The following is a 27,036-nucleotide window of genomic DNA, read 5'->3' on the forward strand; positions in this document are numbered from 1 at the left end:
GTTTATGCCACGACATTGCTTCAAAAGATGACCACACCACTTATTTGAAATGCATCCACATCTCTGCACCATAACTCACGTAAGCTACTGCAACACAATTAAGAACGCAACCGAACATGTAACATATCTTTCTGATCATATACTCTGAGAATGTGAGGAGTTTGTTCTTGCATATGGTTTAAATTTTGCTTTGCCTTCATCCCAAATCAAATGGGAAGAGGTATTTGCTGAGTTTGAACTCATCTACTTTCAACTATCCCACCACGAACCAGCGTCCATTGAAGATGCCGAAGTCTTGAAAGTACGCCTGGCTGATCTAGCACCCGCATATTGCAGGATTCTCAATGACCTGCCTGATTTTCACATGCAACACAAATGTCTGACTGTACTGCGAGGCATTAAGACCAACCTAGACATACACATCAGTAAACCTAACAAAGGGATGGGAATAGTCATCCTTAACAAGAGTGGCTATATCAACAAAATGCATGCTAATCTTAACAATAGGAACAAATTCATATCAAATTCACAGCTTCTTCCCCACTGTCACCAGACTCCTAAATGACCCTCTTATTGACTGACCTCATTAACACTACACCCTGTATGCTTCAACCGATGCCAATGCTTATGTAGTTACATTGTATATCTTGTGTTGCCCTATTATGTATTCTCATGTATTTTCTTGAATTTTGTTTAATTCCCTTTTCTTCCATGTACTGAATGATCTGTTGAGCTGCTTGCAGAAAAATACTTTTCACTGGACCTCGGTACACGTGACAATAAACAAATCCAATCCAATCCAATATCCATTGGACCTGCCATTCAACATGACCAGACAGCCTTGCTCGAAAGTTAGCTTTAAAAAAAACACTTGCTGGACTTGTGTAAAGAATGATGAGCTGCCACATGATAAATGTGACAAGGTTTAGCCTCACGGCTTGCTGCGTCCGTTTATGTATGGGCAAGTGATGTCCCTTTACACTCTATCTTTTCTATGACTAGTTCTGCGCAAGATGAATTGCCAAATGGTTAAGCAAATTGTTACAACCAGTTTTGAACAAGTTTTCAATATACACAGTGAGAGATTCTTTCACATATGCAAAGACCAAACAGGATTTTCTGATCGGTAGAAATGTCTTATCCATATGCTCATTTGGCGTGGCTAGCCTATTCACCAATGTTCCACTTAAGGAAGCATTAGATATTTGCACTGAAGCATTATATCATTGTGATCTAGGCACACCAACATTGCGGTTGGTGTGCCTAAATCACCGGTTTATGAACTCAGGCAGTCATGCAATTTTGTTCAGATTTAAGGACACTTTGCATGTCCAAATAGATGATGCTGCAATGGGATCCCCTGTAGGCACAGCTCTCATAAACATCTTTGTTGGATTCTATGAGAAATATGTCTTCAATGGAATGACAACTAATCTCGTACCTCTCCCATATTGCTGATTTTTGGATAATATGCTGATTATATTTAAATCCGTGGCTGCATGTATTAATTTCCCTGCATATTTTAAATAGACTCCATCCTATACTCAAATTACCCTTTGAAATGGAGCAGTCAAATTAACTCTCATTTCTTGAGAAATTTGCCAGGGTCACCTGGTTTATCGCAAACTTATCTTCACTGGTCAATATACACAAGTTGGGATTCTTATCGTTCCAAATGCTTTAAGATTGGCCTCATTAGTGACCTTGTAAAGAGGGTCCAAGCTATTTGCTCATCATGCAAGCTTGATACTGAAATAGGGCACATCAAAGACACCCTGTGGGATAATGTTTACGTTGATCAGATCACTGTCTATCTCACAAACTCATTTTGGCCTTCACTTTCAACCCTGAAAAGTGCCCAGTCTACCTGAGAAAAGCCTGAAAGGATAAGGTATCTCAAACATTTGAGCAAAACATGAAGCTAGTCATTTCACATTGCTACAATGGTGTATTCACCACTAACATGATGCTGCCATCATGCCCAAAGAGAGATTCAGCCTATCTAAGTAATATGGTATATGAATTACAGTGACAGTGAAATGCAAGGTATGTCGGCTGTATGTCCCGATGATTGGTGGATCTTATCAAACCGCATGTGCCTTCCACTGTTCGCTACGGGCAGGGTGCAGACCATACCCAACCAGCCCGTATGTGAAAGACTCAAAACACAGTGTCCAATACTAGATGTGATTCCACAATAGGATAACATTTTTCCAATCCTGTGTGCTAAGAATTACACTGACAATCAAATTAAGATTGTTATTTGGGCTCGCATTATGGCGGATTTCCATGTGCTGGAATCTACGGGACCCTGTTCTTTACAGACAGAAAGAACATGTAAACACATTGCACCTGTTTTGGGTAAACAACACGAGAGAGCCATTCGCTGGGTCATTCTTCAATACTATGACCAATCAGAATCAAGCTGCCTAGTTTAAATTTTCAACCCGTGCATGGCAGTTAACTGTCAGTCGCCATTAACTGATGCATTCACCATAGTAATGCCAATCCGAGTCCATTTGCCAACCAATCAGCACTCTCTTTCTAAGCAGTATAAAGTTGTTGTTTCCCCTGACATTGCAATTGTCCTGATGAATGCAAGATGAAAAGCTTTGACAAAATGTATTTTTTCACCAATATTGATTTTACCCCATTTTTTCATTGACATTAAATGTGAGAAAACAATGGATCTTAAAAAATATAATAATCAGTGGTTATATTAGATTCCATCTGTAGCTTTTTGTTCAAATGTTGCTACTATGGAGCAGTGATCAACTCCCATTGATAACTACTTTTAAGGCTTCCTCTAGCTATTGTCTAATGCTAAATCAGATTATTTATAGCCTTAGTGTCCTATTCCTTTTTTTTTTAAATAATTTTTATTGAAGAGATTTTTTACATGAAAATATTTACCCCACCTAACCATAGACTATTACAAAATATTCCCTCTTAACAAATATCCCCCCCCCGCCCGACCCCCCGCGCGCGCTGTCCCTCCCCCCTCCCCCCCCAAAACAAACAAAGCAACAATTAACATCGAACATGAACTGCGAACAAATTTGCCCGCATTACAACCTTAAATAACCCACCACACCCGTTGTTGCCACCCCTCCCCCCCCCCCCCCCCCCCCCCCGGGTTGCTGCTGCTGCGACCTCTGCACCCTATCTTTGAGCCAAAAAGTCGAGGAAAGGCTGCCACCGCCTGAAGAACCCTTGTACCGACCCTCTCAGGGCGAATTTGACCCTTTCCAACTGGATAAAGCTTGCCATGTCATTAATCCAAGTTTCCACGCTTGGAGGCCTCGCGTCCTTCCACTGTATCAGTATCCTTCTTCGCGCAACTAGGGACGCAAAGGCCAGTACTCCGGCCTATCTCGCCTCCTGTACCCCCGGCTCCACCCCAACCCTAAAAATCGCTAGTCCCCATCCTGGTTTGACCCTGGATCCCACCACCCTCGACACCGTCCTTGCCACCCCCTTCCAGAACTCCTCCAGTGCCGGACATGCCCAAAACATATGGACATGGTTCGCTGGACTTCCCGAACACCTGACACATCTGTCCTCACCCCCAAAGAACCGACTCATCCTTGTCCCCGTCATATGGGCTCTATGTAGCACCTTAAATTGAATGAGGCTAAGCCTCGCACACGAGGAGGAAGAATTAACCCTCTCCAGGGCATCAGCCCATGTCCCATCCTCTATCTGCTCTCCCAGCTCCCCCTCCCACTTGGCTTTCAGCTCCTCTACTGATGCCTCCTCAGCCTCCTGCATTACTTTGTATATGTCCGATATCCTCCCCCCTCCGACCCAGACCCCCGAGAGCACCCTATCGCTCGCCCCCCTGCTGGGGAGCAAGGGGAACCCTTCCACCTGGCGTCTAGCAAATGCCTTCACCTGCAAATGTCTAAACACGTTTCCCGGGGGGAGCCCGAATTTCTCCTCCAGCTCTCTCAGGCTCGCAAACCTCCCATCTACAAACAGATCCTTCAGCTGCCTGATGCCCACCCTGTGCCAGCTCTGGAATCCCCCGTCCATGTTCCCCGGGATGAATCTATGGTTCCCTCTTAACGGTGCCTCCATCAGACCTCCCACTTCCCCCCTGTGTCGCCTCCACTGCCCCCAGATCTTGAGGGTGGCCGCCACCACCGGGCTCGTGGTGTACCTCGTGGGAGGGAGCGGCCATGGCGCCGTTACTAGGGCCCCCAGGCTTATGTTGCCACAGGACGCCCTCTCCATTCGTTTCCACGCTGCCCCCTCCCCTTCCATCATCCACTTGCGCACCATCGCTACATTAGTCGCCCAGTAATACCCCGAAAGGTTGGGTAATGCCAGCCCTCCACTCTCCCTGCTCCGCTCCAAGAAGACCCTCCTCACCCTTGGAGTGCCGTGCGCCCACACGTAGCTCATGATGCTGCTCGTCACCTTTTTGAAGAAGGCCCTAGGGAGGAAGATGGGCAAGCACTGAAATAAAAACAAAAACCTCGGGAGGACCGTCATTTTAACGGACTGCACTCTGCCCGCCAGCGACAGCGGCACCATGTCCCACCTTTTAAATTCCTCCTCCATCTGTTCCACCAGCCTAGAGAAGTTCAACTTGTGGAGAGTCCCCCAGTTCCTTGCCACCTGCACCCCTAAATATCTAAAACTCTTTCCTGCTCTCTTCAACGGGAGTCTCCCGATTCCCTCTTCCTGGCCCCCTGGGTGTATCACAAATACCTCACTCTTACCCAAGTTTAGCTTGTACCCCGAAAAGTCCCCGAATTCTGCTAGCAGTTCCATCACCTCCGGCATTCTCCCTTCTGGGTCTGCCACGTATAGCAGCAGGTCGTCCGCGTATAGCGATACCCGGTGCTCCTCCCCGCCCCTTGTCAGCCCTCTCCACCCCCCTGAGCCCCTCAGTGCCATCGCCAACGGTTCAATTGCCAGTGCGAAGAGCAGGGGGGACAAGGGGCACCCCTGTCTGGTCCCCCAGTGGAGCCCAAAATACTCCGATCTCCTACCATTCGTCACTACACTTGCCGTCGGGGCCGAATAGAGCAGCTTCACCCATTTAATAAATCCCTCCCCAAATCCAAACCGTTCCAGCGTCTCCCACAGGTACTTCCACTCCACCCTATCAAATGCTTTCTCCGCGTCCAATGCCACCACTATCTCCGCCTCACCCTCCACTGCCGGCATCATGATGACGTTTAGCAGTCTCCGCACGTTCGTATTAAGCTGCCGCCCTTTCACAAAACCCGTCTGGTCCTCGTGTATCACCCCTGGCACACAATCCTCTATCCTGGTAGCCAGGATCTTTGCCAGCAGCTTGGCGTCCACATTCAGGAGCGAGATAGGCCTATATGACCCACACTGCACGGGGTCCTTGTCCCGCTTCAAGAACAGAGAGATCAGTGCCTGCGACATTGTCGGGGGCCATGCCTCGTTGAAGGCTCGCACCAGCACAGGGCCCACCAGATCCGCATATTTTTTGTAAAATTCCACCGGGAACCCGTCTGGCCCCGGCGCCTTCCCCGACTGCATATGCCCAATCCCCTTGACTAGCTCCTCTAACCCTATCTGCGCCCCCAGCCCCTCTACCAGCTCCTCTTGGACCTTGGGGAACCTCAGTTTGTTCAAGAAGCCCTCCATCCCCCCTCCCCTCGTCGGCGGCTCTGACCGATACAGCTCCTTATAGAAGTCTCTGAAAACCCCATTTACTTCTGGCCCCTTCTGCACTATGTTCCCACCCCTCTCCCTCACTCCCCCAATTTCTCTAGCCGCATCCCGCTTGCGGAGCTGATGCGCCAACATCCTACTCGCCTTCTCTCCATACTCATAAATCGCGCCCTGCGCCCTTCTCCACTGTGTCTCCGCCTTTCTGGTGGTCAACAGGTCAAACTTAGCCTGCAAACTACGCCGTTCCCCCAGCAGCCCCTCCTCTGGTTCCTCCGCATATTTCCTATCCACGTCCAGAAGCTCCCCCACCAGCCTCTCCCTCTCCTGTCTCTCCCTCCTCTCCCTATGTGCCCGTATGGAGATCAGCTCCCCCCGGATCACCGCCTTCAGGGCCTCCCATACCATCCCCACCTGCACCTCCCCCGTGTCATTAATGTCCAGATATCTTTCAATGCTCTTCCGGACCCTCTTATACACCTCCTCATCCGCCAGCAACCCCACATCAAGGCGCCACAGCGGACGCTGGTCTCGCACCTCCCCCATTTCCAAATCTACCCAGTGTGGCGCGTGGTCTGAGACCGCTATGGCCGAGTACTCCACTTCCCGTACTTTCGGGATCAGTCCCCTGCTCAATACAAAAAAGTCAATTCTAGAATAGACTCTGTGGACATGGGAGAAAAAGGAATACTCCCTCGCCCTCGGCCTCCCAAACCTCCAGGGGTCCACCCCTCCCATCTGCTCCATAAACCCCTTTAACACTTCTGCCGCTGCCGGCCTCCTACTCGTCCTTGAACTCGATCTGTCCAACACGGGGTCCAGCACTGTGTTGAAGTCCCCCCCCATGATCAGGCCCCCTGCCTCCAGGTCCGGAATGAGGCCCAGTAGGCGCCTCATGAAGCCAGCGTCGTCCCAGTTCGGGGCATACACGTTAACCATCACCACTTTCTCCCCCTGCAGCCTGCCCTTCACCATGACATATCTACCCTCTTTATCCGCCACCACCTCCGCCGCCACGAACGACACCCTCTTCCCTACCAGGATCGCCACCCCTCGGTTCTTTATGTCCAGTCCTGAGTGGAACACCTGTCCCACCCACCCCCTTCTCAGGCGGACCTGGTCCGCCACCTTCAAATGGGTCTCTTGTAGCATTGCTACATCCGCCTTCAGTCCCTTCAAATGCGAGATTACTCTCGTTCTCTTGACCGGCCCATTCAGCCCCCTCACATTCCAAGTGATCAGCCGGGTCGAAGGGCAGCCCGCCCCTTTCCCCTGCCGACTAGCCATATCCTGTCACCTGCTCGCCCCGAGTCAGCCCTCCCTTTCTGACCCGCTCCCCATGGCGATGGCGCCCCCCCCCCCCCCCCCCCCCCCCACCCCTCCAGTCCTCAACTTCTCCTCCCTGGCCTTTTCAGCAGCAACCCGGTGGCCCCCCCCTCCCCCTCCCCCCCCCCCCCCCCCCCCCCCACCCCCCTCCCCCCCCAGGCTAGGACCCTTCCTAGCCGCGATGCACCCTCCATAGTACTTCCGTAAGTCAGCTGGTTTACGCTGACCCGGCTGCCCCTGCCACACTCCGGCTCCTCCCGGCATGGGGGACGTCCCCCCCCCTTACCACCCCTCCTTGACCCCGCTCCAGCGCGGGAAAGGGAGCCGTTGCTGACCACGCCCCTTACTCCCACCCCCCTCCCTCCTCTGCCCCGTGCGTGGGAAACCAGAGGAAAGCCCGCGCTTTCGCCCTGCCCCTCCCCGCCCCTCCATCTTCAGTTCCACCCCCGTCCCCGATCTCACACCGATAAATACAAAACAACCAAAAACCCCACAAGAAACACATACCCCCGGCACTCCCCCCCCCCCCCCCCCACCCCGCCCTCCCAACATAACATTATAAATAACAGAAAAAAGAGAGAAAAAACTGGTATAGAGAACAAAAAGGGTCCAAAAATACGGCCAAGTGAAAATCCAACCAAAAGAAAGCCACGTGTCCAGCTTAAAGTACCAGAGCGGCAACGACCGCCATGTATCCCCTGGTTCTAGTTCGAGTCCAGCTTTTCTTCCTGGACAAAGGCCCACGCCTCCTCCGGGGACTCGAAATAGTGGTGCTGGTCCTTATAGGTCACCCACAAGCGCGCTGGCTGCAGCATCCCGAATCTGATTCTCTTGGCATGCAGCACCGCCTTCGTCCGGTTGAACCGGGCCCGCCGCTTTGCCACCTCCGCACTCCAGTCCTGAAAGATCCTCACCGTCGAGTTCTCCCATTTGCTGCTCCTCTCTCTCTTGGCCCACCTCAGCACCCTCTCCCGGTCACTGAATCGCTGGAACCGAACCAGCACCGCCCTCGGGGGTTCGTTTGCTCTTGGCTTCCTGGCCATTACTCTGTAGGCCTCCTCCAATTCCAGGGGCGAAGGGACGGCCCCTGCCCCCATCAGTGAGCCCAGCATTTCTGCCACATACCCCTGGAGGTCCGACCCCTCCAGCCCTTCTGCCAGTCCCAGGATCCTCAGGTTTTTCCGCCTCATGCGGGTATCCATCTCCTCCAATCGGTTTTGCCATCTCAGGTGGAGTGCCTCGTGCACCTCCACCTTTCCCACGAGGACCGTGGCCTCCTCCTCCCTCACAGTCATCTCCTGCTGCAGCTCCCGAATTGACGCCTCTTGGGTCGCCTGTGCCCCCATCAGCCTGGTGGTCGTCGCGTTCATCGACTCCAGCAGCTCCACTTTCAGCTCCGTGAAGAAGCGCAGGAGAACGGCCTGCTGCTCCTCCGCCCATTTCCTCCAGTCCTCGGGTGCGCCGCCGGCCGCCATTTTGGATTTCTTCCCCCGCTTTTTTCGGGGAGCTGCTGCCGCTTTTTTTCCTGCCCCACTTCGGGTGACGACCATAAATTTTTCGGGGTTCTCCTCTGGGAACCTTCCCCCACCGGGACTTGCCGTTCCAGCGCCGTTAGGGGCCCTCCAATCGGCCCGAAAACACCTTCCTAACAGGAGCAGCCAAACGTGCGACTTAGCTGGTCATAGCCGCAACCGGAAGTCCTTAGTGTCCTATTCCTAACCTACCCTGAAGTAAGCTTCCAAACCCTTATCCTCCCCATCTCAAATATAGAGATTTTTTTCACCTCTGTTTTATTGCCCACTTTTGTCCCTACCTCTGCCATATGCCACTTAGGCCCTTATACAAACTTTAAGCCTTAAACGCCAGCCTTAAATATTAACATAAAAATGATTTTCTTTAATTAACTAATTGAATTGGATGAACACCTAAGGGAACCAGAGTTGCAGGGCAACAGGGAAAAGGTGGGGGATTGGGATGAGCTGAATAGCCTCATTCTGTGCTGTAATAATTCTATGATATTCTACCATTCCAATGATCTGCTCCTGGCCTCCACTCCTCCACATTACACCAACTTCATTTTGTCTACTATTGCTGCCTGTGTCCTGCGCGACAACAGTCACCCCTGTCCTTGCTGACCAATATAGGCTTATTGGTCCGACAGTGCATCACATTTATGATTCTTATAACATAGAACATAGATCATACAGTGCAGAAGGAGGCCATTCTGCCCATCGAGTCTGCACCGACCCACTTAAGCCCTCACTTCCACCCTATCCCTGTTACCCAATAACCCCTCTGAACCGTTTTGGACACTAAGAGCAATTTAGCATGGCCAGTCCGCCTAACCTGCACATCTTTGGACTGTGGGAGGAAACCGGAGCACCCGGAGGAAACCCACGCAGATACGGGGAGAATGTGCAGTGTCCGCACAGACAGTGATCCAGCGGGAAATCGAACCTGGGACCCTGGCGCTATGAAGCCACAGTGCTATCCACTTGTGCTACTGTGCTGCCCATTTTTAAATTTTTTAATTCTACTTGGCTACTAGTCCATTAGTTGAAAATTGCACTCACTTTAAAAAAAAATCATTGCAACACATTGAGATCTTGAGATTGATGGCCATTTATTTTGCCTTCCAAAACAACTTTTGAAATTTGTTTTTGAATTTAATTTGCATTTAATTTTGAAAAGCACTCATATGATGGTGTTATTGACACTTCGTGCCAAGTCTTAGAGTACAGCTGATGCTGCATTGGGAATACATTTCATTTGTTCAGTTGCACAAGAACTGTCACTTTCCTCTATGACTACATTAACACAATTGCCTTGTGGCAACTGAATCAGGAGTTAGAAAGTCATTATGTTCCATCTCTGCTGAAAATGGTCTGCATTGCAATAATTTTATAACAAAAATATTTTTTTCTCTATAAATTTAGAGCACCTAATTTTTTTTCCCCAATTAAGGGGAAAGTTAGCATGGCCAATTCACCTACCCTGCACATCTTTGGATTGTGGGGGTCAGACCCACGCAGACACAGGAGAATGTGCAAACTCTACACGGCAGTGACCCAGGGCAGGGATCGAACCCGGGTCCTTGGTGCCATGAGGCAGCAGTGCTAACCACTCTGCCACTGTGCTGTCCCTTGTAGCAATAATAAATACTGCTGCTTCCAAATACCTTTATACTGTGAAGAAACCTAACTTGTTTCACTGTCTTCATTCAAATTCTCACCAGGCCAAAAATATTGAATGGAGTCAGTGACTTGTCTGGGGAAATCACATGTAATAAAAGTTGGTCCTCTTTGGACTAAATAGTTATTATTGCATATGTATAATTTACTGCTTTCTATTAACATTTCAAAACATACCTACTTGGCAGGTGGTGGAAGGAGTCGCTTGGAACAGTAAACATGAGCAAATAAGTTAGCTTCTATACTTCAAAGTTAATGAAGTGTATTGCAAAATAGCCATTTCTGGCTTCAGACTCCTTCTGTGCTCAGTTTTACACTGACTGCTGATTAATGGTGGACTCTTCACTAGCCTGCAAGTGCTGACTGTGATTTGTTTCATGCAACCTTCTGTCAGTTGCACACTGATATACATGCATCATTTTCAAGCTGCTACACATTAGTAATTTCCACCTAAACCGCTCTGCTTCATGGTGATACATTATGTCTTGTGTAAATGCAAAAGTTGCAATGTTGTCTTCCTTCCTGTGACTTTTTTGTGGATATCAAAGAAATTACAAGGCAGCAAGCTGGTGCTGAGCTTCGCAATATTGCTTTTATATCTTTTGAGCTTTTTCATGAAACCTAATGTAATTTTGTTCCAGAAAAATGGTTACATTGTATTTTGAGAATAGGTTACAGCAGTAAAGGATGCTAGAAGTTACTTGTTATTACACCTTGTATATTACATTTTGTTTTGACAGCTATGGGACACTAATAAAGTGCATAGTTCCTCTGCTGTTTCCTTGGTGCGAGATATGGATGCAATATTCCAAGAGGATGAAGTCATTGTTTTGGTGTCTGATAATAAAAAATGTTTACAGGTGAGCAACCTTTTATTTTCCACCAGAAAGTCCACGTTTTGGTCTCACAATAGCACCCAGCGTTTTTTTATTTAATCAGCTCTCCTCAGAATGAAGCATTAACTCGGATTTTGAGGCCAGTGGTGAAGCGATGACACTAATCACCTTCCTCGGAATAAAAACTGCCAAGGGGATTCACTGATCACTGTGGCGTGATTTCCCCTTTCCCGTAATCAGTTTGGAACCAAGTCAAAGGGATCTCCAGAAGTTCTGCAACAGCAATGTCATCAAGCACAGTAAGGAACAAATCTCGTTTAGGTAGTCCCACGAACAGGAAACCAGGAATTAGACATTTTAAAGAGAGTAATAGAAATGATTGAAACATACACCTGAAAATGTACACAAGTATTTTGCAGTCCGTGATAAGCAAGGGCAGTCACCACTGATCTCTAAGAGAACGGCCCCCAAAGATCGAGCAATCTTCGCGGTGGCCATTACCCCTTTCCCAAAGCAGTTTAATTTTGCGCCAAACCAAGATGATGTGATGGTGTGCAGCTACAATAATGTCAGTACGCAGGTAGGCAATCAATCAACTTGAAGTACTCATTCACAGCAAAATAGGAAATTAAAAGCATTTCATTTCCTTCATTTTAAAATTTTGAGATAGTAAAATAAATGTACACCTATATTAATGTGGAAGTTAAATTAAAGATAAATAGACTTAAAAGATAAAATGCATGTTTTTAAATAAAGATGTGGAATCAATATTCCACTGATATAAACTTAGTTTTTCAGGACAGTAATTATTAATGTAGTGTGTGGTTTAAAAATCCAGTTCCACCTTATTCAACAAGACTTGATTGGTTTGTCAAAAGATTATACACTGAGACTAACAGTGTAGAAGTAGGAGATCTCTCTGATTCCCAATTGCCAGGAATATTTCACTTTGAAAATCTCCACACTGTGCCCTATGGAGAGTGTAAACTCACGGACAGCAACGTCTAGATTTCTTCATAATTCCGTGCAGGTATGAGCTCCCAAAGTTACTATCAATTCAGTGGAGCAATGACCAAGAACACTGACAGATTTACAGTCTTCATGGTAGCAACATCCTGACAACTAACTAGAGGTGAAGGCTCCACAAATATCCCTATTCTAAGCGATAGGGGATATCTGGCAAAGCCCTCACGAGGACCATGGGGAAACCATTGTCGATCTCTCCATGGGACTCGTGGAGTACGAGCTCCCTAGTTAAGGGGCAGTGGCCACCCATCTGGAGCTTGTTAGACCTACATATAAAGCATGTGCAAGCAGGGCCCGAGCTGCTGATTGTCAGAACAGGGACTGGATTGGTATAGAGATACTGCCACAGGCGGAATATTGTACATATTCTAATAAATCCTTGTTCCACTACCGCTGGCTTCCTCAGTTACTAAACTGGCAACAAGGACAAAGGAAACTTTGGACTTGCTTGTGGAACTGCCCAGTTACCCCGGATGATTATCCCAGAACGAGTGGTCATAAAGTTCAAGATGCCACAGTTTGGCAAGTTAGAAGCCTTTGATGCAGGTCTGGAAGACTGGAGCCCATAAGCTAAGCGCATGAGATACTTCTTCCAGGCTAATGGTATTTTGGGTGAAGACCATCAGAAAGTCATCCTCCTGACCACCTGCAGGACCCCGATGTTTGGAATTATAAAGAGTCTCACTTAACTGGCTGCACCAGATGCCAAATCGTTTGGCGAGCTGGTCACATTGGTAGCTGAACATTATGACCCTAAGCCTTCTGTTATCATGCAGCAGTATAGGTGTAACACTCTGGCTGAATCGGTCACTGACTTCTTGACCCCACTTAGGAACTGGCAGAGCATTGTGAGTTTGGGTTGTTCCCCCTCTGAAATGTTGGGGGATAAGCTGGTTTGTGGGATAAACAACACGGCCACTCAGAGGAAACTGTTGGCGGAGCTCACATTAGATTTAAAACAGACCATCAAGCTGTCACTGTCTCATGAGCACACACATAAAGGGCTGCCTGGGTCCATGGACTATCTTTTGCCTGCCCTCCGTTTCGAACTCCCACTGCATCACGCAGCAATGCCGGTCAGGCCAGATCACGTCCCAAAGGGCATCCCTGGAGGATTTTCTGCAGCCAGGACAAGCAGTTAGTAGCCGCTGGTGACTTGTGGAATACCTCCCACAAGGACGAAGGGGAGAGCCAGCCACATTGCCACACGTGTGGTCAGAGATCATGTGATGACCTGAGCTGCCAAATTTGGCACAGAGAGCACAGTCCAAGACGGCTGCGGAGATCACTGCGCCAGGGGCCTTGTATGTAACCCCCCCAGATGAGGACGAATGAAGGGGTCCATGTTCCTCATCATCATGGACCCACTCAAAGTGGCTTGATGAGTACAAAATGGCCTCGACGATGTCGAGGACTGTGGTAGAACAGCTCCAGTGTTCGTTCAGCACTCAGGGGATCCATGAGGTCCTGGTGACGGACAATGGACGCCATTCGCGAGCGAGTAGTTTGCCACATTTGCAAAACAGAATGCCATCCGGCCCATACCAATCCTCATTTAGCGGCTTGGCAGAGAGGGTGGTCCAAACTTTCAAAAGGGCATAAAACAACAAAACACTGGCTCCATGGATACACAACTGGCGTGGTTTCTTTTTAACCACTGCAGGACGCCACAGGTGATGAGGGAAATAGCCCCTGCCGAACTGCTGATGGGCTGAAGGTTTAGAACCTGGTTGAGCCTCGCATTTCAGAACCTCAGTCGGAAAGTGGAGGTGCAGCAGGAGGCACAGAGGCGACACCATGTCCGGAGGATGCCAAGGTGGCAGTTTCACTCTGGGGACGCAGTCTACACCCCCAAATTTGGAGACGGTTCTCAGTGCGGTCGTGCGGAGAGAACAGGACCAGTCTCCTACAAAGTTAGGATTCAGGGGAGAGTTCAGCGGAAGCATTTGTACCACATCAAGAAACGGAAGTCCATGTTGTATGATGTACAGCCACCAATATTGATGTCCTCTCCGTACCAGGAACCTCCTCTCAGCCATAGAACCTGCCATTTTTATCCCAGACCAGCAGGATGAGGATGACTCCAGCTCAAAAATGGGAACTGATGTCCATTTGAGGCACTGCTGCCTCACAACTCCATGATCCCGAGTTCAATTCCGGACTCTGGTGACTATCTGTATGGAACATAGAACATACAGTGCCATTTGGCCCATCGAGTCTGCACCGACCCACTTAAGCCCTCACTTTCACCCTATCCCCATAACCCAATAACCCCTCCTAACCTTTTTGGTCACTAAGGGCAATTTACCATGGCCAATCCACCTAACCTGCACGTCTTTGGACTGGAGCACCCGGAGGAAACTCACGCAGCCACGGGGAGAATGTTCGGACTCTGCACAGACAGTGACCCAGCGGGAATCGAACCTGGAACCCATGCGCTGTGAAGACACAGTGCTATCCACTTGTGCTACCATGCTGCCCAACGTTTCCATGGAACATAGAACAGTACAGCACAGAACAGGCCCTTCAGCCCTAAATGTTGTGCCGAGCCATGATCACCCTATGGAGTTTGCACTTTCTCCCCTTGTCTGCGTGGGTTTCCTCCGGGTGCTCCGGTTTCCTCCCACAGTCCAAAGGTGTGCAGGTTAGGTGGATTGGCCATGCTAAATTGCCCCTCAGTGTCCAAAAGGTTAGGTGGGGTTACTGGGTTATGGGGATAGGCTGGGGGTGTGGGCTTATGTAGGGTGCTCTTTCCAAGGACTGGAGCAGACCCGATGGGCAGGGTGGCCTCCTTCTGCACTACAAATTCTATGAAGTATCCTGGGCAACGTTGTGCCCAGGATCGAAGTCTTGGCGATAACACTTCAGAGGACGGCCACAAAAGGCGGCCGACAAACTGACACAGAACGCCCAACCCAGAACCACTGCAAGCTGAAGCACAGCCTCGGGCAAAGGCCCCCGCTGTTGGCAGCCGAAGGACAGCTTTTGGATGGTCTTTGTCGATGTTTCAACACCCCTCTTCCCCAATGTCGATCTCCCCATGGGACTCATGGTGTACGAGCTTCCCAGGTAGGGGCCGAAGGCCAGTCAGCTGGAGCTCGTTAGACCTACATATAAAGCCGGTTCAAGCAGGGCCCTGAGATGTTGCTTGTTCCAACAGGCATTGGATTGGGAGAGTTACTGCCGTGAGCAGAATATTGTACATAGTTCTAATAAATCCTTGCTCCTCAGTTACTAAAAGCTCAAAAGGCTGAAGCATTTGCACCCAGAAGTGCCGAGTGGGTGATCCATTTTGGCCTCCTCCTGAGGTCCTCTGGATTACAGATGTCCATCTTCAGTGAATTAAATTAACTCTGTGATATCAGGTAACAACTGGAGGCACTCGAAACTGAAAAGGCATGGGCCCTGACAACATTCTTGCATTAGCAGTGAAGACGGGTTCCAGAACTAGCCACAACCTTCACCCGGCTATTCCAGTGCAGTTACTGGACTGAGTGGTTGCAAGGGCATTGCAGAGGGCAATTAAGAGTCAACCACATTGCCTTTGGATCTGCAAACACATGTAGACCAGATCAGGCAAGGATAGCAGATTTCCTTCCCTGAGGGACATTAGCAAACCGGATAGTTTTTTTTCTTAACAACAATTGCTATTGTCATCATAGTCGCCATTACCGAGACAAGCTTTATATTTCAGACTTATTAATTCACTTCAAATTCCAACCATTGCAATGGTGGAATTTGAACCTATGTCCCCAGAGCCTGGGCCTCTGGATTACTAGTCCAGTGACATTATCACTACACCAAAGCAAAGAACATTTGAAAAACCAAGGCAGTGGGAGACAAGCCAAGGAAAGTGCAGAGCGATTGGAGAAAAGGTTGAGAGAGTCTCAAATAGAGATTGTAGCAAATGAGAGTGGAAATCTGACCCTAAAGTACAGAAAAACGAAGTCCCTTTCTAAGGGTGAAGACTCCCCCCTAGCTGTACTCTGTGCTGAACGAAGTGAGTCCGCCTCACAAGCTTCACCGACACCTTGTATCATGGCCAGGAGGTACCTCAAGTGTATTTAACCTAAACTTGGGGATAGTGGGTGTGGAATTTTACATTAAATGGCTTTTGGGTTGCAGAATTGGACAACCTGTTTGTATACAAGTTAATATGAACTAATTTTTGATTTCTCTGAACCAATTATGACATGAAATTGTATGATAAAAGAAACCTGAGCTAAGATGTGATTCACCATGTAATATTTTGCACGGTAGCACAGTGGTTAGCACAGTTGCTTCACAGCTCCAGGGTCCCAGGTTCGTATCCCGGCTTGGGTCACTGTGCGGAGCCTGCACGTTCTCCCCGTGTCTGCGTGTGGGCTTTCTCAGGCTGCTCCAGTTTCCTCCCACAGTTCAAAGATGTGCAGATGAGGTGAATTGGCCACGAAAAATTGCCCTTAGTGTCCAAAAAGGTTAGATGGGGCTACTGGGTTACAGGGATAGGGTGGAGGCATGGGCTTAAGTAGGGTGCTCTTTCCAAGAGCTCGATGGGCCGAATGGCCTCCTTCTGCTCTGTAAATTCTATTAATGATTGGCAAGTTCTTCATCCATCACTTTCCCATTTTCCAACCATGTTATCTCACCACCACCATCTGCTGTTCCTATTTCTCGAATAAAATTAGTGTTCTGCGTCATCATCTTTCACTTCAGTAGTTCAATCGGTTGACTTTAATAGGATCATTAAGCTCCCGTCTTTGGAGTCTGTTACATATTGCTCCTGTCTAAGAACAGCCATTTTTACAATCCTACCAGTGTCTGCATCATTTTGGATATTTTGTCATCTTCATTTTGCCTTTTAGAGGCTAAAATAATTTTGATATTAACTTTTCTTTTGTATTTGCAACAGCTAATCAATGGAAAAACCGGTGATGTGATGTGTCAAAGTGAGGTCCAAAACTCGCGTATTCGTTGTTGCTGCCTTAATCAGCACATTAATTTGGCTGCATTTGGATGTGGAGATGGAATCTTAAAGGTAGAGTTGCTGGATTTGATGTGCATGCCTTTTCAATGCCAGTAAGGAATTATAGCTTCTGTATTTGTAACCATGACAATAACGTCATGTCTATTTTCTTGCTTACAAATAAAAATTGGCTGACCTTCATAGTCCTTTGCGATAATGCTATTAGGTCTGAGTGAGCGTATGACTTGGGTGACCTTCAATCTCACAATAGGAAAAAAGATGGGTGAGCACTTTCAAAATGGCTTTTAATTTCATAGAATTTACAGTGCAGAAGGAGGCCATTCAGCCCATCGAGTCTGCACCGGCTCTTAGAAAGAGCACCCTACCCAAGTTCAACACCTCCACCCTACCCCAATAACCCAGTAATCCCACCCAACACTAAGGGCAATTTTGGACACTAAGGGCAATTTATCATGGTCAATCCACCTAACTTGCACATCTTTGGACTGTGGGAGGAAACCGGAGCACCCGGAGGAAACCCACGCACACACGGGGGGGATGTGCAGACTCCGCACAGACAGTGACCCAAGCCGGAATCGAACCTGGGACCATGGAGCTGTGAAGCCATTGTGCTATCCACAATGCTACCGTGCTGCCCTGGAGACATTTCCCAACCTATATCCCTAATTTCTATCTTCTGGAGCTTGCTGTTGATTCATTATACAAAATTGTTGTAAGCATATATAAAACTGGAGCATGGCAAATAAATTATTAATTTCACTTTACAGTAGAGTAGTTTTTTTCCTCTTGCTACGGCTGTTGCTGCACATTCTGCTGTTTTACTACCTCTTACCTCCTTCTGTGTTTTCTCCTTCCACATACTATTTCCAAGTCAATAGGGGAGGCTGACAATCTGCTCCTGCAGTTTTGCCAGCTGCTGGGATGTGCACAAAACCAACCCAGGATGACTTTGTCCTTCTCTAATGGGCGAGGTACTGACCTGTCATCCCTCTCGCGCCATGGTATACTCTGCATCAAAGGAGCAGGTGTATAAGCCCATATCCAAACTCTGTGTAGTCCAGTGTGTTGCTCTTATTCAGTGCCAAACAGTCCATTTCCTTTTCTGATTACATAAAAAATTCTATGCTTGACTTGGTGACTTGATGTTTTGTTGGCTCTCGTGCTTGTGGCAGACTTGATTTTGCTTGGTTTAAAATTGACGTGAATCCTTCAGGCTATTGTGATCTTATTATTTGTCCCTAAAGCACCTTTTTAAATCATAGTCCAAATTAAGTCTGTAAAATTTCACCTTGAATTTCCACAGAAGTTTTGATCCAAGTAATTTATTAGTTTTAAGAAAAATCCATGAAAATAAAATTAGTAGGAGGTGAGGAGAGACCGAGACAAGAACATCAATGCGCTATTAACTGACGAGCAGGCATTACTTGTAAATTACAAGGTACACCTTTGTTAAAACTAACGAGCAAAAAATTTTATCAGGCACAGGAACATTATTTAATGTCGATCACACATCCAATTGATCCAGCCACCCAAAACTATTTCATGTAAGCATTGACAGCAAATGGTTTCCAATTTTTCTAACTTTGTAATCAATAATTATGCAACTTTATAAATTCAAAAATGAATTAATCCGAGAGAGCCAGTGTGGCTTTGTTAAAGATAAATCATGACTGAGCAAGATAATTTTTTGAGGTTACCAATAAGTTGGAAAAAGAATTTATGGATGGAAATTATACAGACTTCCAGATAGCATTCGATAAGTTTCCGAACAAGATCATTGGTAGTGTACAGAATTAGAGGTTATCCTTTTGCTAGAGTTGGTAATTCGTTGGCAAGTAGGCGATGGAGAGTCAGAATGAAGAGTATGCAATTTGATTGGTAGAATGTGGCAGGTGATGTTCCTAGTGATCTGTTCTGGGCTAGAGGAACAAGGAGTTGAATATCTACAATATTAGATGACACTGACAATCACAAGTAAGTAGCCCATTTGGGAGCAGGAATTTGTACAGATACATGTACAGAATAAGTGAGTTTGCAAGACGGTGGCAGATGGAATTTTAATATGGGCAAATGTGAGGTCATCCACTTTGTACCTAAGAAGGATAAGTTGGAATATTTTCTCCAGAACGATTTGCTCCCTCAGTGCCAACTCCTGCTATCAGGCAGGAGATACAAAAGTCTGAGACAAAAGAACAGATTCAAAAACAGCTTCTTCCCCTCTGTTGCCAGACTCTTAAACAACCCTCTTATGGACTGACCTGATTAACACTCCACCCCTGTATACTTCACCCGATGCTGCTGTTTATGTTGTTACATTGTGTACCTTGTGTTGCCCTATTATTATGGGCCAGGGTTTAGAGAACACCAAAGTGTATCATGGAGTTCACCTGACCTACAACTGTTAATAGATTTTGGTTATGAGGAGTACAAGGGCCCACTTTCCAGGTGTTATGCAACAGAGATCTTAAGTATTTTTAAACAAAACAATGTTTAATCTATGAATCCAGTTAATATTTTATAAACATACAGTAAACATATCATCAACTACCAACACAAATACCCCCCAAGATACAGAACTCTATAGGTAACCCTTAATAACTTTCATAACAACATCCATAAGCCAAACACCCTTTTCTACAAAACAGCAGGTTTGAATTCCTTACAGAACACAGGTATTACTTTGAAGTTATCAAGTGGGCAGCACGGTATCACAAGTGGATAGCACTGTGGCTTCTCAGCGCCAGGGTCCCAGTTCGATTCCCCGCTGCGTTACTGTCTGTGCGGAGTTTGCATGTTCTCCCCATGTCTGCGTGGGTTTCCTCCGGGTGCTCCGGTTTCCTCCCACAGTCCAAAGACGTGCAGGTTAGGTGGATTGGCCATGATAAATTGCCCTTAGCGACCCAAAAAGTTTAGATGGGGTTATTGGGTTACGGGGATAGGGTGGAAGTGAGGGCTTAAATGGTTCGGTGCAGACTCGATTGGCCAAATGGCCTCCTTCTGCACTGTATGTTCTATGTTCTGGTCTGGAGACATTCTTTAGCATGCAAAGAGAGAGACCAAAAATACACCTTCTTTGTTTGAATGCAGCTCCCAACTGAAAGCGAAACCAAAAAAACTCAGAGCTACAAAGCAGCTTCCAGCTCAAAACGAAAGTAAAAGACAGAATCACAACCCAGCTCCACCCACACAGTGACATCATTGTAGCCATTTGATAAAACACACTTTTCTTAAAGGGACTCTCACGTGACACTATTATGTATTTTCTTTTTCTTTTATTTTATTTTCATGTACTTAATGATCTGTTGAGCTGCTCGCAGAAAAACAATGTCACTGTACCTCGGTACATGTGACAATAAACTAATTCAATCCAATTCAATCCAGTACCCGGAGTCAATACCGGCCTTGGGTGATTGTGTGGAATTTGCACATTCTCTCCATGTCTACGTGGGTTTCCTCTAAGTGCTCTCGTTTCTTCCCATAGTCCCAAGTTGTGCTGGTTAGATACATTGTACCTTAGTGTCCAAAAAAGTTAGGTGGGGTTACGGTATTATGAGGATAGGGCAGGGGCGTGTGCAGAATGCTCTTTCGGAGGGTCTGTGCAGACTCGATGGACCAAATGGCATCCTTCTGCAGTGTCGGGATTCTAAATGGTCAGAAACTCCAAACTGTTGAAGAGCAAAGAAATTGGAATTCCAACTACACAACTTGCGTTAATAAAGCTCCTTAAATATTGTATCATGTCCAAAGACACTTCACAATAGTGTTGTCAAACAAGATTTGACACTGAGCCACACCATCAAGGAGAGATTAAGGCAGATAAGGTTATGAGGACAGTTTGCATAAACCTTCCCTTGAGTAATGAACATTGATCAATTATCTGATCGAGGGGTTGAAAAGAATTCAACAGGTTGGGTACTGTTACAATTCCAGTTGGTGTTATCACAGGACAGGAAGATCCCAGATTGGAACTTTGACCTTTTTTAATAAAATATAAAGGAACAGAGTCACGAAACCACTGGGGACTTTAACTTTCCAAATATTGACTGGAAATACTATAGTTCGAGTACTATACATGGGTCAGTTTTTGTGCAGTGTGTGCAGGAGGGTTTTCTGACACAGTATGTAGACAGGCCAACAAGGTACCTGCAGGGTAGCATGGTGGTTAGCATAAATGCTTCACAGCTCCAGGGTCCCAGGTTCGATTCCCGGCTGGGTCACTGTCTGTGTGGAGTCTGCACGTCCTCCCCCTGTGTGCGTGGGTTTCCTCCGGGTGCTCCGGTTTCCTCCCACAGTCCAAAGATGTGCAGGTTAGGTGGATTGGCCAGGCTAAATTGCCCGTAGTGTCCTAATAAAAAAAGTAAGGTTAAGGGGGGGGGGTTGTTGGTTACGGGTATAGGGTGGATACGTGGGTTTGAGTAGGGTGATCATGGCTCGGCGCAACATTGAGGGCCGAAGGGCCTGTTCTGTGCTGTAGTGTTCTATGTTCTAAGGGGCGATGCCACATTGGATTTGGTACTGGGTAATGAACCCGGCCAGGTGTTAGATTTAGATGTAGGTGAGCACTTTGGTGATAGTGATTACAATTCGGTTATGTTTACTTTAGCGATGGGCAGGGATAGGTATATACCGCAAGGCAAGAATTATAGTTGGGGGAAAGGCAATTATGATGCTATTCGGCAAGATTTAGGATGTATAGGATGGGGAAGGAAACTGCAGGGGATGGGTACAATCGAAATGTGGAGCTTTTTCAAGGAACAGCTACTGCGTGTCCTTGATAAGTATGTACCTGTCAGGCAGGGAGGAAGTTGTCGAGCAAGGGAACCGTGGTTTACTAAGGAAGTTGAAGCACTTGTCAAGAGGAAGTAGAAGGCTTATGTTAGGATGAGACATGAAGGCTCAGTTAGGGCACTTGAGAGTTACAAGTTAGCCAGGAAGGACCTAAAGGGAGAGTTAAGAAGAGCGAGGAGAGGACACAAAAAGTCTTTGGCGGATAGGATCAAGGAAAACCCTAAGGCTTTCTATAGGTATATCAGGAACAAAAGAATGACTAGAGTAAGATTAGGGCCAATCAAGGATAGTAGTGGAAAGTTGTGTGTGGAATCAGAGGAGATAGGGGAAGCGTTAAATGGATATTTTTCGTCATTGTTTACACTGGAGAAAGACAATGTTGTCGCGGAGAATACTCAGGTACAGTCGACCAGGCTAGATGGGATTGAGGTTCACAAGGAGGAGGTGTTAGCAATTTTGGAAAGTGTACAAATAGATAAGTCCCCTGGGCCAGATGGGATTTATCCTAGGATTCTCTGGGAAGCCAGGGAGGAGATTGCAGAGCCTTTGTCCTTGATCTTTATGTCGTCTTTGTCGACAGGAATAGTGCCGGAAGACTGGAGGATAGCAAATGTTGTACCCCTTGTTCAAGAAGGGGAGTAGAGACAACCCTGGTAATTATAGACCTGTGAGCCTTACTTCGGTTGTGGGTAAAATGTTGGAAAAGGTTATAAGAGATAGGGTTTATAATCATCTTGAAAAGAACAAGTTGATTAGCGATACTCAACACGGTTTTGTGAAGGGTAGGTCATGCCTCACAAACCTTATTGAGTTTTTTGAGAAGGTGACCAAACAGGTGGATGAGGGTAAAGCGGTTGATGTGGTGTATATGGATTTCAGTAAGGCGTTTGGTAAGGTTCCCCACGGTAGGCTATTGCAGAAAATACGGAAGTATGGGATTGGAGGTGATTTAGCGGTTTGGATCAGTAATTGGCTAGCTGAAAGAAGACAGAGGGTGGTGGTTGATGGCAAATGTTCATCCTGGAGTTCAGTTACTAGTGGTGTACCGCAAGGATCTGTTTTGGGGCCACTGCTGTTTGTCATTTTTATAAATGACCTTGAAGAGGGTGTAGAAGGATGGGATAGTAAATTTGCAGATGACACGAAGGTCGGTGGAGTTGTGGATAGTGCTGAAGGATGTTATCGGTTACAGAGGGTCATAGATAAGCTGCAGAGCTGGGCTGAGAGGTGGCAGATGGAGTTTAATGCGGAAAAGTGTGAGGTGGTTCACTTTGGAAGGAGTAACAGGAATGCAGAGTACTGGGCTAATGGCAAGATTCTTGGTAGTGTAGATGAACAGAGAGATCTCGGCATCCAGGTACATAAATCCCTGAAAGTTGCCACCCAGGTTAATAGGGCTGTTAAGAAGGCATATGGTGCGCTAGCCTTTATCAGTAGGGGGATTGAGTTTCGGAGCCACGAGGTCATGCTGCAGCTGTACAAAACTCTGGTGCGGCCGCACCTGGAGTACTGCGTGCAGTTCTGGTCACCACATTATAGGAAGGATGTGGAAGCTTTGGAAAGGGTTCAGAGGAGATTTACTAGGATGTTGCCTGGTATGGAGGGAAGGTCTTACGAGGAAAGGCTCAGGGACTTGAGGTTGTTTTTGTTAGAGAGGAGAAGGCTGAGAGGTGACTTAATAGAGACATATAAGATAGTCAGAGGGTTAGATAGGGTAGACAGTGAGAGTCTTTTTCCTCGGATGGTGATGACCAACACGAGGGGACATAGCTTTAAATTGAGGGGTGGTAGATATAGGACAGATGTCAGAGGCAGTTTCTTTACTCAGAGAGTAGTATGGGTGTGGAACACCCTGCCAGCAACAGTAGTAGACTCGCCAAATTTAAGGGCATTTAAGTGGTCACTGGATAGACATATGGATGAAAATGGAATAGTGTAGGTCAGATAGGCTTCAGATGGTTTCACGGGTCAGCGCAACATCGAGGGTCGAAGGGCACGTACTGCGCTGTAATGTTCTAATTATTTTTACTAACAGTGGGAAAAAAACATTTACTAAAACATGAAAAATTATAAAACAATGCTCTTTTATTCCCCCTTTAGGTTAACAGTTACACACAGGTTTTAGGATTAACACAGATTACAAAGTACATCTTAAACTACAATGGTCTATTAACAGAGTCACTTTTAAGCATACAAGATGTATGTGGTAAGATAACCCAAGAGAATGCCTGTGGATTTCTCCTCAAAATCCTTAAAATGTGAGCCATCTTTTCTCACTGAACTCCGGATTCCACACAAGTGATTTCAAGTTCTACTTTCAAATCTTTTAAATTATGTTTTCTCTCCACTGCTTCTCTCCTCTGGTGCCTCCGCATATCTCCTATCCACTTCCAATAGCTCCCCCACCAGCCTCTCCCTCTCCTGCCTCTCCTTTCATTCTCTGTGTGCCCTTATGGAGATCAGCTCTCCCCTGATCACTGCCTTCAGGGCCTCCCAGACCATCCCCACCTGCACCTCACCCGTGTCATTCAAGTCCAGATAGCTCTCAATGCTCTTCCGGACCCTTTTACACACCTCGTCGTCCGCTAACAGCCCCACATCCAGCCGCCACAGCGGGCGCTGGTCCCGCGCCTCCCCCATTTCCACATCCACCCAATGTGGTGCATGATCAGAGATCGCAATGGCCGAGTACTCAGCTTCCCGTACCCTCGGGATCAGCCCCCTGCTCAACACGAAGAAATCGATTCTGGAGTACACTCTATGGACGTGGGAGAAAAAGGAATACTCCCTCGCCCTCGGCCTACCAAACCTCCATGGGTCTACTCCTCCCATCTGCTCCATGTACCCCCTCAGCACTTCTGCCGCTGCCGGCCTCCTATTGGTCCTTGAGCTCGATCTGTCTAGCCCGGGGTCCAGCACTGTGTTAAAGTCCCCCCCCCATGATAAAGGCCCCTGCCTCCAGTCCCGGAATGAGGCCCAATAGGCGCCTCATAAAACCCGCGTCATCCCAGTTCGGGGCATATACGTTGACCATCACCACTTTCTCCCCCTGCAGCTTACCCTTCACCATCACATACCTACCCTCCTTATCCGCCACCACCTCCTCCGCCACGAACGACACCCTCTTTCCCACCAGAATCGCCACCCCCCGGTTCTTTGCGTCCAATCCAGAGTGGAACACCTGTCCCACCCACCCCCTTCTCAGGCGAACCTGGTCCGCTACCTTCAAATGGGTCTCCTGTAACATTGCTACATCAGCCTTCAGTCCCTTCAGGTGTGAGAATACCCTTGATCTCTTGACCGGCCCATTCAGCCCCCTCACGTTCCAAGTGATCAGCCGAGTCGCGGGACGACCCGCCCCCCTCCCCTGCCGATTAGCCATGTCCTGTTCCCTGCTCGCCCCGGGTCGACCCTCCCCTTCTGACCCGCTCCCCATGACGATGGCCCCCTCCCCCCACCCCTCCAGTCCTCCACTTCCCGTTCCTGGTCTTTCCAGCAGCAACCCGGTGTCCCTCCCCCCCCCCCCCCCCCCCCCCCCCCCCCAGGCTAGGACCCCTCCTAGCCGCGATGTACCCTCCATCGTACTCCCGTAAGTCAGCTGGTGTACGCTGACCCGGCTGCTCCTGCCACACTCCGACTCCTCCCGGCTCGGGGGGGGGGGGGGGGGGGGGGGGCCTCCCCCCCCTTGCCACTCCTCCCTGGCCCCGCTCCAACGCGGGAAAGGTCGCCATTGCTAGCCACGCCCCGCGCTCCTCCCCTCCCCCCTCCTCTGCCCCGCGCGCGGGAAAACAGAGGAAAGCCCGCGCTTTCGCCCTGCCACACCCCACCCCGCCATCTTCAGTTCCACCCCCGTCCCCATCCATGCCTGTAAAAACCCCCCCCTAGGAGCCCATATCCCCGATCTGCTCTCCCCCCCCGTCCCGCCTCCCCAACTTAACATTATGAATAACAGATAGATAACAAATAACAATGTACTTATCAGTCGCCCTCTACCAAACAATATAAATAACCATAAATAACCATGAATAACCCCATTAACAATAACTAAGGGAAGTTGGCAAAGGGGGGAAAAACATCAGAAGAAAAACCAAAGCAAGAGTTCAAGATCCAAACAAAGAAAGGAAAAAAAAAAGGGGAAACCGTTCCAATAAGGGTTGCCCAGTTCCGACCCAGCCGAAAAAGAACCGCTTGTTCAGCTGAAAGTACCCGAGCGGCTACGGCCGCCAAGTATCCCCTGGGTCTAATTAGAGTCCAGTTTCTCTTCCTGTACAAAGGCCCACGCCTCCTCTGGGGACTCAAAATAGTGGTGTTGGTTCTTGTAGGTGACCCACAAGCGCGCTGGCTGCAGCATTCCGAACCTGATCCGTTTTGCATGTAGCACCGCCTTCGTCCGGTTGTACCGGGCCCGCCGCTTTGCCACCTCCGCACTCCAGTCCTGGTACACCCTCACCGTCTAGTTCTCCCACTTGCTGCTCCTTTCCCTCTTGGCCCACTCCAGCACTCTCTCACGATCGCTGAGTCGCTGGAACCGCACCAGCACCGCCCTCGGGGGCTCATTTGCTCTTGGCTTCCTAGCCATGACCCTGTAGGCCTCTTCCAGCTCCAGGGGCGAAGGGGCGGCCCCTGCCCCCATCAAGGAGCTCAGCATTTCTGCTACGTATCCCGGGAGGTCTGACCCCTCCAGGCCTTCTGCCAGGCCCAAGATCCTCAGGTTCTTCCGTCTCATTCGGGTATCCAGCTCCTCAAAACGGCTCTGCCATTTCAGGTGGAGTGCCTCGTGCACCTCTACCTTTCCCACGAGGACCGTGGCCTCCTCCTCCCTCGCAGTCATCTCCTGCTGCAGCTCCCGAATCGACGCCTCTTGGGTCGCCTGGGCTCCCATCAGCCTGGTGGTCGTCGCATTCATTGACTCCAGGAGCTCCACTTTCAGCTCCGTAAAGAAGCGCAGGAGAGCGGCCTGCTGCTCCTCCGCCCATTTCCTCCATTCCTCGGGTGCGCCACCGGCCGCCATTTTGGTCTTCTTCCCCCGCTTTTTTTGGGGAGCTGCTGTTGCTTTCTTTGCCACCCCACTCCGGGTACCGACCATAAAGTTGGTCTGGTTCTCCTCAGGGAGCCTTCCCCCACCGGGATTTGTCCTTCCAGCGCCGTTGGGGCCCTCCAGTCGGCCCGAAAACACCTTTGTAGCAGGAGCCGCCAAACGTGCGACTTAGCTAGTCATAGCCGCAACCGGAAGTTCCGTGTTTCTATC

At 48.3% G+C, this 27,036-nt stretch overlaps 1 protein-coding gene across 3 annotated transcripts in view; it reads left to right on the top strand.

Annotated features, from left to right (window-relative positions):
* The window catches only part of apaf1 (apoptotic peptidase activating factor 1), a 272,699-nt gene that overhangs the window by 160,083 nt on the left and 85,580 nt on the right, over positions 1 to 27,036 (top strand). For all 3 annotated transcript variants that reach the window (XM_038811297.1, XM_038811298.1, XM_038811299.1), the window contains exons 20-21: positions 10,913 to 11,032; positions 16,926 to 17,051. In XM_038811297.1, coding sequence (XP_038667225.1) covers positions 10,913 to 11,032; positions 16,926 to 17,051 — 246 coding nt within the window. The remainder of the gene's footprint in view (positions 1 to 10,912; positions 11,033 to 16,925; positions 17,052 to 27,036) is intronic.

The sequence above is a fragment of the Scyliorhinus canicula genome, chromosome 11 (genome assembly GCF_902713615.1).
Source record: "Scyliorhinus canicula chromosome 11, sScyCan1.1, whole genome shotgun sequence".
NCBI classification, from domain to species: Eukaryota; Metazoa; Chordata; class Chondrichthyes; order Carcharhiniformes; family Scyliorhinidae; genus Scyliorhinus; species Scyliorhinus canicula.